At 32.3% G+C, this 13,128-nt stretch overlaps 1 protein-coding gene and 1 long non-coding RNA gene across 2 annotated transcripts; both read left to right on the top strand.

The window, feature by feature from the left end:
- Nucleotides 1–3,466: 3,466 nt before the first annotated feature.
- LOC112743670 (uncharacterized) lies at nucleotides 3,467–4,859 on the top strand. Its single transcript, XR_003172166.3, has 2 exons — nucleotides 3,467–4,384; nucleotides 4,583–4,859. It is a non-coding gene; the product is annotated as an uncharacterized lncRNA (long non-coding RNA).
- Nucleotides 4,860–6,757: 1,898 nt separating this feature from the next.
- LOC112742898 (uncharacterized mitochondrial protein AtMg00810-like) lies at nucleotides 6,758–7,105 on the top strand. Its single transcript, XM_025792142.1, has 2 exons — nucleotides 6,758–6,919; nucleotides 6,962–7,105. Exons 1-2 carry the CDS (start codon nucleotides 6,758–6,760, stop codon nucleotides 7,103–7,105), a joined length of 306 nt encoding a protein of 101 aa, XP_025647927.1.
- The last annotated feature ends 6,023 nt before the right edge of the window (nucleotides 7,106–13,128 follow it).

The raw sequence follows: 13,128 nt of genomic DNA, 5'->3' as shown, positions 1-13,128 counted from the left end.
ATTCCTACCATGCCTTTTCTTGATAAATTAGATGAAAAATCATTCAAGATTTAGCAACATCTTGCTCTTCACATCATTAGTGACAACTAGTATTTTTATCCGTAATAACATTACAAGAATATAAACTTTTGAAAATTACGGATCACTTTGTTCTGATAATATAGATTATGCATGTCGCAAAAAATTTATAAAATCAAACTACTTTTACCAAAAAAAAAGTCATAGGTTGACAAAAGTCTCTGGCTAAGAAGACCAAAATCTCTATAGATAAAAAATCAAATAACAAAATTTTTAGTTATTATTTTAATATTAAAAAGTCTAATTTTTTATTTAAATTATATTATTTTGTTTAATTTTATTTTCTGTAAAACAAAGAGGTAGAAAAATTAGAGAATAAGAGAAAAGAGAGAGAAAGATAAAGATGAAGAATGAGAGTGAAAGTGAGAATGAGAGAGTTATGTTAATTTTGAAAGAAAATATTTTATTTTAATTGTAATAAAAATATATCAGATGACATATTTTGATTTGTCAAATTACTAATATAAAATATAAATTATATATAGAATGAAAATGGTAGAGAGAAATAGAAAATAGAGAGAGGTAGATGAGAGAATTTAAGAAGGGAGTTTATTAATTTTAGAGAAAAATATGTTCTCTCAATTTTAATAAGAGAGTGTCATGTGATACATTTGATTATTAAATTAGATAGTAATATATGATACATAATAATAATATAGGTATATTTCAATTTTAATTTTAATGCAATTAAAGAATGTCATGTTGTACATTCTGATTTTAAAATGAATAATTAGTAATTGATATTGATGATAATATATTAAATAGATAGAGTGGTTGAAGGAATAAGAGAGATAGAAAAATGAAGAAGGAGGTGGGGAGAACTCTCTAATTTTGAAGGGAAATATTTGATTTCAATTGCAATGAGGGAGCAAGGTTCTGAGAACCGAACCGGTTATCGACCGCTCTAATTACTGGTTCACTAGTTTATTGGTCCAACCAGTCTAACCGTGATTCAACCAAAAAAACCGTTTTAAAATAAAATAATAAATAAATTATAAATAAACATCCTAAAATATAACTCATCCCATTTTTGTCTCATGACAACACTATCATTCAGACAACATAATCATTGAATACAATGCAAAGCTACTTATTCATTGAGATCTCACATTATACAAACAACTTTCATGACTTAAGTTCACATTTTCAGCAAACAATTGTAACCAATGTTATTTTTTCTTTTACGATGATATGTACAAATCACGTATAGTACAAAACTACAAACTAACTGGAAATAGATATGAGCTTAGATGCATGATTATGTAGTCTAGTGAGGTGAATTTTTGTCTCTGTTGTTAACATGAGATTATACAGTGCTCCCCCTTGAATTTGTCTCCAAGAAACATTATAATATTCATGAATTCACAAAATGTTTACTCTAGGGAACCAGAGAGCATACATACTGGACTAGGCAAATAATGCTTAACTACATTGAATAAATTTGCATGGCCTTGACATGACTTTGACTAATAACACAGATACAAATATGCATTGAAATAACCCCAATCATAAACACCATTACCAAATTAAATAAAAAATCAACCAAAAATCACCTTGCAAATCAAAAACTCAATCTCTTGAACTCAATAATTACATCCGATATCCAACTAAATAATTGCATCACAGTTATCATAAACTGATTTCAAAGCCTAGAAGCAGAGTGAAATTAAAAACATGAAGCATATAATAAATCAAAAGATCACCAATAGCAAGTTTTTTAATAAGAACAGAAGTTAAGAACAATGAAAAATGAAAAAAGATTCAACAGTTTTCAACCCAATTTTAATAAAGCTCATCACAATGATTAACAACAACAAAAAGTACTGAAGGAACAGTGAATCAGTAACAGGCGGTGCAAATTTAAAATTTAAAAGTTATCAATTTAAAATTTTTCATCAAATACAATCAGTGAGCAAAGCCAATCAACCAAGCACTAACTAAGTATTCTGTTCTCATTCTGTGACTAGGAAGCAACAAATTCAGCCACAAATTCAAGTTACAGCAACAAATTTAACAAATCCAAGTAAAGTCCCAATTTACAGTAACATTTAGATTAGCAACAAGGCAAATTTAATTAGCAATTCAGCAACAATCAGTGAGCAAAGCCAATCAACAAAGCACTAACTAAGTATTCTGTTCTGATTCTGTGACTAGGAAGCAACAAATTCAGCCACAAATTCAAGTTACAGCAACAAATTTAACAAATCCAAGTAAAGTCCCAATTTACAGTAACATTTAGATTAGCAACAAGGCAAATTTGATTAGCAATTCAGCAACAATCAGTGAGCAAAGCCAATCAACAAAGCACTAACTAAGTATTCTGTTCTGATTCTGTGACTAGGAAGCAACAAATTCAGCCACAAATTCAAGTTACAGCAACAAATTTAACAAATCCAAGTAAAGTCCCAATTTACAGTAACATTTAGATTAGCAACAAGGCAAATTTAATTAGCAATTCAGCAACATGCAAAAATACAGGGAGAAGGGAAATCTGAAAAAGAGAAAACAGGGAAGGATGGTGCAGGGACTCACCAACGGTCGACGGCGAGTCGGCAACCACCCCACGGAAGGCGACGAAGCAAGAGACAACCCCACGAGTTGCTTCTGCCGCCGGCAACGAGACAGACGAACCACGAGATGCCAGTGACTGAGACAAGACTCGAGTGAGACTGGGAGGCAGAATCGAGCAGAGACAACCACGGACGACGAGCAGCAACCAACACGCACAGCTCGAGCACTCACTGGCGGAGGGAGGCGCGAGCAGCCGAGCACAGAGGAGAACGGCGAGATGCGAGCACCCAACGTGGAGGATCCGGCGAGAGGCCCGAGAGCACGAAGACAGAAGTTCTTGAATGCGATGGACGGCGGCAGCAGTCTCTCACTCCGACAGACGGCGACAACTATTGGTGGAGGCTAGGGTTTGCTTTCTTTGGTGGAGGCTAGGGCAATTTGCTCTTTGCTGAAGGAAGGAGTTGGAGAAGGGGGAATGGGGGATAACGCGTGCTTTGTGCCTTTCAAGGAAGGAAACGACGTCGTTTTCTGTAAATCGGCCGGATTCCAATCCGGTCCGACCCGCCGATAACCGGCGGGTTCATCGGTTCTTGAGCAGTTTTTTATTTTGTGGTTTTACACATTGGATCGGACTGTTTTTTTGTCGGTTTCCGGTTGAACTGATTCGACCGGTCAATTCAGTCTGGTTTTTAAAACATTGTGAGAGAGTGACATGTGGCACATCTTGGTTGTAAAATTAGTATGGAAGAAAGAAGAATTCTCCTTAATTTTGAAGGAAAAGATTTAATTTCAATTATAACGAGAGAATGACACATTTTGGTTGTAAAATTAGAAATATATAATAGATGAACTCGGTGATCACTTTTTCAAGGACCATGTTCCAGCAAGATTCAATTCTGATGCTGCAAGATTAGCAGGAACAGAATCAGCAACATACAAATTTTGGACTACAAAATACCACTTTCTTATATCATGGCTCCTTCAATCAATGGATATCTCATTCAGAAATAAGATGTTGGACTGCAAACTTGCATATCAATTATGGGATCGAATTCAAGATTATTTCCCTAAATCAACAAAAGCCACAATTAAACAACTTAAAGCAGAACTCAAAACTATCAAAAAGTAAGGAATGACTGTCTCTGACTATCTCAAACGCATTTGATCAATTGTTGATTCTTTGGCTGCATTGGATCATCCACTCTCTCTTGAAGATCATGTCGAAGCCATTACTGAAGGTCTTGATGTGGATTATGCAATGTACATTTCCTCAATCGCACCTACGCTTGAGTCTGTGTCTCTGATTGAGGTAGAAACCCTGCTTCTTAGGCATGAAACCATGCTTGCACGATTCTGAAAAACTCAATTATCCCTTCCCCAAGCCAATTTTACACAAGCCACTTCTCAATTTTCACGAGGCACTGCTAGAGGTTTTAATTGTGGCAGAGGAAGGGGCGGACGATTCTCTCGCGGGGCCGAGGTTCTTTTCAACAAAATCGTCCTCAATGCCAAGTGTGTGGCAAATTTAGCCACATTGCCATTTCTTGCTTCCACAGATATGATCCAAGTTATCAACAGTCACCTCTGGTTTCTAATGCCCCCAATTCTGCATCATCATCTATGCCAGCTCCACCACCTCCATCTTATCATAACCCTCGGGATTATCTTGCCACACCATCTACTCTCTCTGAGGCTTCATAGTTTTCAGATACTAGTGCCTCTCATCACGTCATACATGATCCATCCAGCTTTCTTGAAGCAGAAGCATACACTGGCCAAGAACAAATTATGTTAGGTAATGGGTCAGATACCTGTATTACTCATATTGGCAATGCAAATCTTTATTCTCTTGATAATCATAAACAATTTGTTTTGAATAATTTACTTCTTGCACCAGATATAGCTCATAATCTTGTAAGTGTGCAGAAATTCACTACTGACAATGCATGCTTTTTTGAGTTTTCATGTTGATTTTTGCTGTGTCAAATATCAGGCAACCAAACAGATTCTTCTTCCAGGTGCTCCTAAAGCTGGAATTTATGAATTTGAAAATGTAGCTCTTCATAATTCAAGATCAACCACTAGTACTGCACCAAAAGCTTTTCATACTAATATTGATAATTACTCGCTCTGGCACTCTAGACTAGGACACACAGCACCTAAAACTGTTGTTACTGTACTAAGAACTTGCAATATTCTATTTACTGTTCCATCTTCTAACTCTCTTTGTAAAGATTGTTGCTTAGCAAAAATGCATCATTTGTCTTTTACTCTTGATTCCTATCAGTTTCATGCTCCTTTGGACATGATTTATAGTGATGTTTGGGGACCAGCCCCTATTCTTTCATGGTTTTAGCTATTATGTTGTGTTTATTGATGCCTACACTCGCTATACATGTATCTATATGCTGCCTTCTAAGTTTTAGGTTTTTGCTGCATTTGTGCAATTTAAATGTCTAATGGAGAATTTTACAGGTTTAAAAATTAAAGCATTTCATAGTGATAATGGAAGGAAATATCTTTCTTCTGCATTCACTGATTACCTATCATCTAATGGCATTGCTCATAGATTTTCTTGCCCATATGCACCACAACAAAATGGTCGGGTTGAGCGCAAATATCGCCATATCACAGAAACTAGTTTGCAATGCTTGCTTCAGCATCACTACCTTTAAAGTTTTGGGATGATGCTTTTCTATCTGTCACTTATATCATTAATCGATTACCATCTTCCAATATCTCTAATAAGTTCCCTTCTGAACTGTTGCATCACAAATTGCTTGATTATTCTTTCTTAAAAGTTTTCGGTTGTGCTTGCTATTCTTCTTTTAAACCTTATACACATAATAAATTAGAATTAAAATCTCAACAATGTGTGTTCTTAGGTTATGCTACAAATCATAAGGGCTATAAGTGTATGGAGGTTATTGGTAAGATCTTTATTAGTAGACAAGTTTTGTTTGATGAGTTTATATTTCCTTATTCTTCTATATTTGGCCACAATACTGTCTCACCTACCAAAATTCAATATCCTCATACTATTTTGCCAATTCCCCCTCTTTTGTTACTGATACTCCTCACCATGCCACTTCCACTGATTCTTCTAATTCTTCCCTTTCAAGTTCTGCTTCACCAACCCCATCTCTTCCATTGCCATCCACTTCTTCCTTACATATACATGGGACCCCTTCTTTAGAGCCTTCTTCTCTTAATGCACAACCTATATCTCAACATTCTACACCTATACCAATTTCTGGTACTCCGGTTCAGCTTCCTCATCCCCCAAAACCAAATTCTCATCCTATGCAAACTCGGTCAAAGAGTGGTATCTCTAAGCCTAAATTAAATTCTACTATTGTTAATACTTCATCATTTATTGATTATTATGAAAATGTTCTTAAAATTGTTACTACTGCCTTAAAATTTGAACACTGGACGAATGCCATGAAAGAAGAATTGCATGCTCTTTCCAAAAATCAAACGTGGACTTTAGTTGTTCCACCCCCAACCAGTAAAATCATTGGTTGTAGATGGGTGTATGCCATTAAACGACATCCAGATGGTCGGAACTTGAAATATAAAGCAAGGCTTATTGCTAAAGGCAACCATCAAATCAAAGGAATCGATTTTAATCAGGGTTTACACCTGTCATTAAGCCTACGACTATAAGAGTAATTCTGACTTTGGCACTAACTCAGAAATGGATAATTCGACAGTTTGATTCTAACAATGCATTCTTAATGGCGATTTATCAGAGTTGGTTTATATGCAACAACCTCCGGGTTTTGAATCTTCCAACTCTGGTCAAGTCTGCAAATTAAATCAAGCTCTATATGGCTTGAGACAGGCCCCAAGGGCCTGGTTTTTGTAATTAGCAGCTACCCTATCCACATTTGGCTTCACCAACACCAGGTCTGACCCTTCTCTCTTCATTCACTACTTTGGCAAGCTTGTCATTTATCTCTTAGTTTATGTTGATTATATCTTGATTACGGGTAATGGTCCCACTGCTATTTCCCATTTGATTTCCCAACTTCATACTATTTTTTCGTTAAAAGACCTTGGTGAATTCTTTTACTTTCTTGGTATTGAAGCCCATAAATTGTCATCTGGTTCTTATCATCTCTCTCAATGTAAGTATATTAATGATCTTCTTGACAAAGCTAATATGAAGGGATGTAAATCAGTCCCTACTCCAATAATCACAACTCTAAAATTTACTGCATCTGCTGGTAAACCATTTGATAACCCATCTCTTTATAGATCAATTGTTGGTTCTCTTCAATATGCTACATTTACTAGACCAGACATTGCATTTTCTGTAAATAAGGTTAGTCAATACATGCATAATTCATCTATTATACATTGGCAGTGTGTCAAACGAATTCTCAGGTATCTTGTTAGAACAACTCATCATGGTTTGATATTTCATCCTAGCACTAATCTTCGACTCTATGCTTTCTCAAATTCGGATTGGGGCTTTGATCTTGATGATAGACGCAGCACTTGTGGCTAATGTGTATATTTTGGAGACAACCTTGTATCTTGGTCTAGTAGGAAGCAAGGAATTGTTAGTCGATCCAGTGCTGAGGCAGAATATCGAGGCTTAGCAGCAGTTGATTCAGAACTCATTTGGCTCGAAAACTTACTCATTGAGTTGCACATTCCAATTACCACTCTTCCAACACTTTTTTGTGATAACATCAGTGCTGTTTTACTTGCTTCCAATCCTATACTACATCACAAAACTAAACATTTTGAGTTAAACCTCCACTATGTCAGAGACCGGGTCAATAGCAACAGACTTCACATAGTGCACATTTCTGCTTTGGATCAGATTGCGGATCTGTTCACCAAACCGTTGTCCCTGGCTGGTTTTGATTGGTTTCGACTCAAACTCAAGGTTATTCCTCGAACATCCATGAGTTTGCAGGGGCTGATAAGGGAATAGAGCAAGAAAACCAAAAAACCAAGCTACTTGCTTTTTGACAGCAAGATAAATTAACTTGTATCAGTTATAACAGCTTTTATATATATAGCAGTTATATGTCCATTGTGGTTTACACAAAACAACTACAATAAGCATTTACAATTCAATTTCAATTTTTCAATTCATCTCTATCTTCAGTGGCGGAGCTTGAAACAAAATTTTGGGGGGACAAAAAATTTAATATAAAAATTTAAGGTCAAACTCATCTAATGCAACTCTTTGAATTTTTGAAGGTTGTATCTCACTTTCTTCGTGATTCATTAAAGTAGAAGAACTATTTATAGGTGTTGATATTGTAGAAATTATATGTTCTCCTTCTTTAATATTAGTCTTCCTCTTAAAAAATGCATCAATTCTTTGATTTTTCATCATTATTTTGTATAAAAATTTGAATATATATCCTGTAAAATAGGTAAAAAAAATTAGAAGGATAAATATTAAAATTTATAATATTTATTGATTTTTTTATCAATTTATACAAATACAATAATCAATACTTATTGAATATTCTAATATTTTTTTATCATATGAAAAATTAAATTAAATAAACAGTAATATATAAAATAATATTAAATTAAATAAATAAAAAATACCTAATTTTGAACCTGGGTACCCTAAATTATAATAAAGCATTTTAGCCAATCGAACTACTCTTTATTTTTTGAAGAATTACTACTAACTTTTTTATAAAAAAATTTGGGAGGTCATGGCCCCATTACCTTAGTTAAACTCTGTCACTGTCTATCTTGATTCTTTCAATTTTAATGTAAATGTTGGCAATCATTATTAAAAAATAAAAAAAATTATTGTGAATTATCACATTTATTTAAAAAATAAAAAGAAAAATCTAGAAATGAAATTTTGTTCTAAATTTTTGTGGCACATTCTAAATATTTATTCAAATGTTAGTACAAAAATCTAGATCTAATGGATAAGTCGTTTGCTAAGTATAAAAGTTTTTTTATTACTTACAAAAAAATAATATTTATTAATTTTTTTTATCGTATTTTCAAATCATTCAAAGATTATTTCGGCTGAATCTTTCAAGTATTGAATCGGTAATTAACCCCATTTTGTAATAGTGTATTACAGTGGAGAACAAATTATTAAAAAAAAATACAAATTATAATGTTATCTTTTTTTTTGCTATAAATACCTCTCCTTCATTTGAGACAGATACAAGCATTTCTTCAACTTACTTTCACCTTATTTTCACTTTTATTATTTCATGTGTAATTTTTTTTTTTACTTCAGATTTATGTTTTATCTTTTGTGTTTGTTTCGTAATTTTTTTTATATTTACATTTTAAGAAAAAAATTTAAACATAAATGTTGTAAGTATTATTGGCTTAATATATTTAATGAGACTGTTATAAATTATGATGATGAAAATATAATTTTTAAATGTAAAAGTTCAATCTTTTAAAATATTCTTAAAACCATTTCATTTGAAGGATTGAAAGTAATTCTTGTTCATCATATGGTTTCATGGTAGCGATAATGGTTGTGGTGTTGCTTTTCCACGGTGTTGCTATTGCTGTGATCAGGGACGTTGCCAAGAAGAAAAGTGTTAGGGCCTAGGGGAAATCAATGTGTTCTTTTAGTTGATTAACCAATTGTTTTCTTATCTCCTGTTTTATTTGGACTAATTGTAACCTCATTTATTTGGCCCCCTCTTCAGTCAAGTAACGAGAAAATTTCCTTATTGGGGCAACTAGACAGTGTAATGTTCCTTATAATGATAGTGGTGATTTATAACAGTGTAATGTTCAAGCATTCTATTCCCCATTGGGGCAAGTGTAAAGAAGGAACAACTATACACAAGTTCCAATATTATTTGTAATCAATCTTCTACAATTTGAAAGAAATAGCTGCCCAGTATGCTGCTCCAAAATATCATAAACTACGTAATATCCTAATCCTGCTGTTTTTCTGGTTCGCCATGTAAACTAGAAGCAGGCAATTACACAAGGCTTCAGATCATGAGGAAAAAAAGGGAAAAAAACCAACCAGGCAAAGGTCAATTACAAAAGAAATTTACATACACTCTATCTTAGTCTTCATAAAAAATCCTTGGCAAAGAGAAATCACCACCTTTATTTTCTTCAGCAATTTAGGAAGAATAACAAAATCAGCGGCTCTTGAATGACTGCAAACGAAAAAGAGAAAGTTAGATCATTAGCAAAGTGGTGCTAGTGCATAATTTAATATGTGATGGATTGCATACATCTTCCATATTTTTCGAGATGTCCTTGATCTGCTCCGCTAACTCTTGCCTTTTCTGAACAGCTGCAGAAAACATATAGTGTAAAATGAAGCTAATTTGTTCATGAGGGCGAATAATTATTATTTTATAATTACTTTGCTGTTACCTTGTTTCGAAATATTTTCAATTTGCTTTGATGTCCTTACCGCAAACCTCTGAAATGCAGGGCTGAAACGAACCACAATCAAAGATTCACATGAGAACATATAGAAAAGAGGCTAACAAGAACTACATACACAACAGAAGATTCCTAAAGCAATAAAACAAACTTCAAAACCACAAATATAAACGCTGGAAACATCACTTCAGCAGAATCATTTCAAGTGTACACAAATCATCTTCGGCATCAATATTGATACATTTACTTTAGCTGTCTACTGATAAGTATCTCCAGAGAATGTTTTTAACTTCACTAATCAGTCTAAAGTCTTAACCATTTTTTTTTGGGACCTGAAAAAACTAAGCAAATCTGAGAGGGTATGCACCAGCGATACATAGCTGGATGATCCCAAGGGTCAAGGGACATTTCCAGTTCAGGCACATAAAATAGTTGGTTGTCTACTAAATTTGGATTCCTTTTTTTTTCTTTTTCCGTATTCTTTTCCAATTCAATTCATCCAAAGCATAAGAGTTTTAAAAGATAAAACAATCCTAGAACAAATATGGCTTTCCTTCTCTGCTCAAATCACATCAATATGATTCATACACAACAATAAGAAGCATAGGTAAAACAACCCGTATCACCTATCACCTATAAACCTATTGTCACTGGTATATAGATGGTTAAATGGCTTTAAATTGCATGCAGTGGTAGCAATTAGCACTGCAATTCTCAGACAGGGTGATAATTATAACACAAGGATAGCTGCCACCATAACCATAAACATAATCTAATATCATATGTATTAAAATATCTCAAACTCTTTAAAATTTTCCAGTGGAATAAACATGCTCCCACAGAGACAACAAAAACTCAGGAATTTGAGGTTCAATCTTGCTTCAATGGAACGAGCCAATTAGGAACCAGATTTGTCCCACCGGCCAGAGAAAGAAGCTTACAACTTACAACCTCATAAATCAAAAACAAATTCCTTCAACAAAAAAAGGAATACTAAAAAATCATTTTTTTAAAAGAAGAAAAAAGTGGCTGTACTTCTTTGTACCTGTTGGCAAGACCATTGACAACAACCTCATTCACAACGTATGAAATAACTCTGTGCATAAAATTCCCACCGGCCATTTTTGTCGGTCAGTTTCAAACTGCAATCGATTGAAACAAAACAATAACCCCCAAAATTAAAGCAAAACCATTTTTAAGCATCATAAATTAAACTACATGTTATCGATTATCCCTAACAAAGTTAGGGTTTGAGAAGGGAAATCGGTATCTGAAAAGAGAAAACTAGGGTTTAGAAGGCACAAACCTTGATGCGAAGATGGATTGGTGCGGGAGACGGAGAAGGGAGAAAAGAAGAGTCTAGAAATAGATTATGCAACTGGCGCCTAATTAAACCGAGTTTTATATGGTAAGGTTTTGAAAACCGAACCAAACATCAAGCCGTTAAACCACCATCTAAGAAATTTAACGGTCAAGCCGATTTAATTGCGGTTTTGAGGAGGCGTGAGCTTCAAAGAGTAAGGTTGCAATAACCGAATCGGTTAATAAACCGATCAAGTGATGGATTTACGATTCAATTATCCAATTGGAATTGCATCATAGTTACAATTTAATTAAATATAAAATAAATTTATTAAAAATATAATATATAATTTTAAATATTTAAATTTAATAATTAAAGAGTGTTAGGAGTCGGTAGATTTTGTGATTTGTAAATATCAATTAGCGATCAATAGAATTTTTAATAGTATAAAATTTTATTTTAAGGTAGAGAATTATTCATTTTTTTTTTCTGGTTAAGTATTGGTCAAATTTTAATAAAAATATTGACTTCTTAAATTTTTTCTTAATAATTTATAAACTAATATAAAATTTAAAATTTCACAATTTTATCCAAAAATTTGTCTAAAATCTACTTCTACTTAATATATTAAAATTGGGTTTTTCCCCAATTGATGAAGATGAGGTGTCGATTTCTCGTGATTCCATTTTCCCTCTAAAATGAATGTATTTTTTCTATTCTAAACTAGCAAGATACCCGCGCATTGCGTAGGCAAGATAAACGAATAGTATAATAACATAAATATAAAATATATTTAGAATATTATTTGGTATAAAAAATAAAAAAGCATTGATATTGTTTGAAAAAGTATATGAAAATTTTTAAGCAAACAAAAAAGATAGCTATTAAAAAAATGCTATAAAATATTATGTTACGTTGTTATTTATAAGTGATTCTATTAAAATATAAATGATGTTTTAAATTTTCTGTTATTTAATCCAAATATTAAAAATTAAAATAGTACATAATTTATATTAAATTGTATTATATTATTTTTTTAAACACTAATAGTGCTCTTTTATTTTTCACACCAATTAACAATTTAAATATGACTTACATTCACTTCATAATTGTATTTTTCTTTTGTTTTACTCAAGGAGACACCCAGAGAAATTGCAAATATAGATAGAAAAAACTAACACATTCAAAAAAAAAGAATCAATAATAATAAAAATAATAAAAATGACCAATTCAAGAGTAATATGTTATGTCGGTTATTAAGAATTTTTACTTTAAAATAAAAAATATACAATACATTCTCTTTTATATTCGTATCATAAAGTATCGAATAATTAGTAACTTATATAAAATTTAAATAATTAAATAAGACTATAATAGACAGAATATTTAAAACAAAAAATAACCTTATTAAATTAAAAAAGAAAAGAAAAAGCCTTAATTACTTCATTGTCAAATTGACAATTATTATTGTTTTTGAAATAGAATTTGGCTAGAGTAAATCAAGTGTTTCTATAACCTCAAACAAATACATCATCTAGAGAATAAATTTAAATTAAATATAAAAAAAAATCATAGCTACTAATAAAAGAATATATCTATCCATTGACTTCTTAAATTTTTTCTTAATAATTTATAAACTAATATAAAATTTAAAATTTCACAATTTTATCCAAAAATTTGTCTAAAATCTACTTCTACTTAATATATTAAAATTGGGTTTTTTCCCAACTGATGAAGATGAGGTGTCGATTCCTCGTGATTCCATTTTCCCTCTAAAATGAATGTATTTTTTCTATTCTAAATTATTTTATAAAAAATATCTTTATTATAATTATATTATAATTAATATTTAATAAATAATA

Source organism: Arachis hypogaea, chromosome 14 (assembly GCF_003086295.3).
Source record: "Arachis hypogaea cultivar Tifrunner chromosome 14, arahy.Tifrunner.gnm2.J5K5, whole genome shotgun sequence".
Classification (NCBI taxonomy): Eukaryota; Viridiplantae; Streptophyta; class Magnoliopsida; order Fabales; family Fabaceae; genus Arachis; species Arachis hypogaea.
The sequence above is the reverse complement of the archived record's forward strand: the minus strand, read 5'-3'. Positions and strand labels throughout refer to the sequence as shown.

Bases quoted from the DNA above. Each gene is read 5' to 3' on its own strand.
- LOC112742898 (XM_025792142.1), top strand. From the start codon at position 6,758: ATGAAGGGATGTAAATCAGTCCCTACTCCAATAATCACAACTCTAAAA. The intron at 6,920-6,961 runs GTTAGTCAATAC...ATACATTGGCAG, and splicing joins TTGCATTTTCTGTAAATAAG to TGTGTCAAACGAATTCTCAG.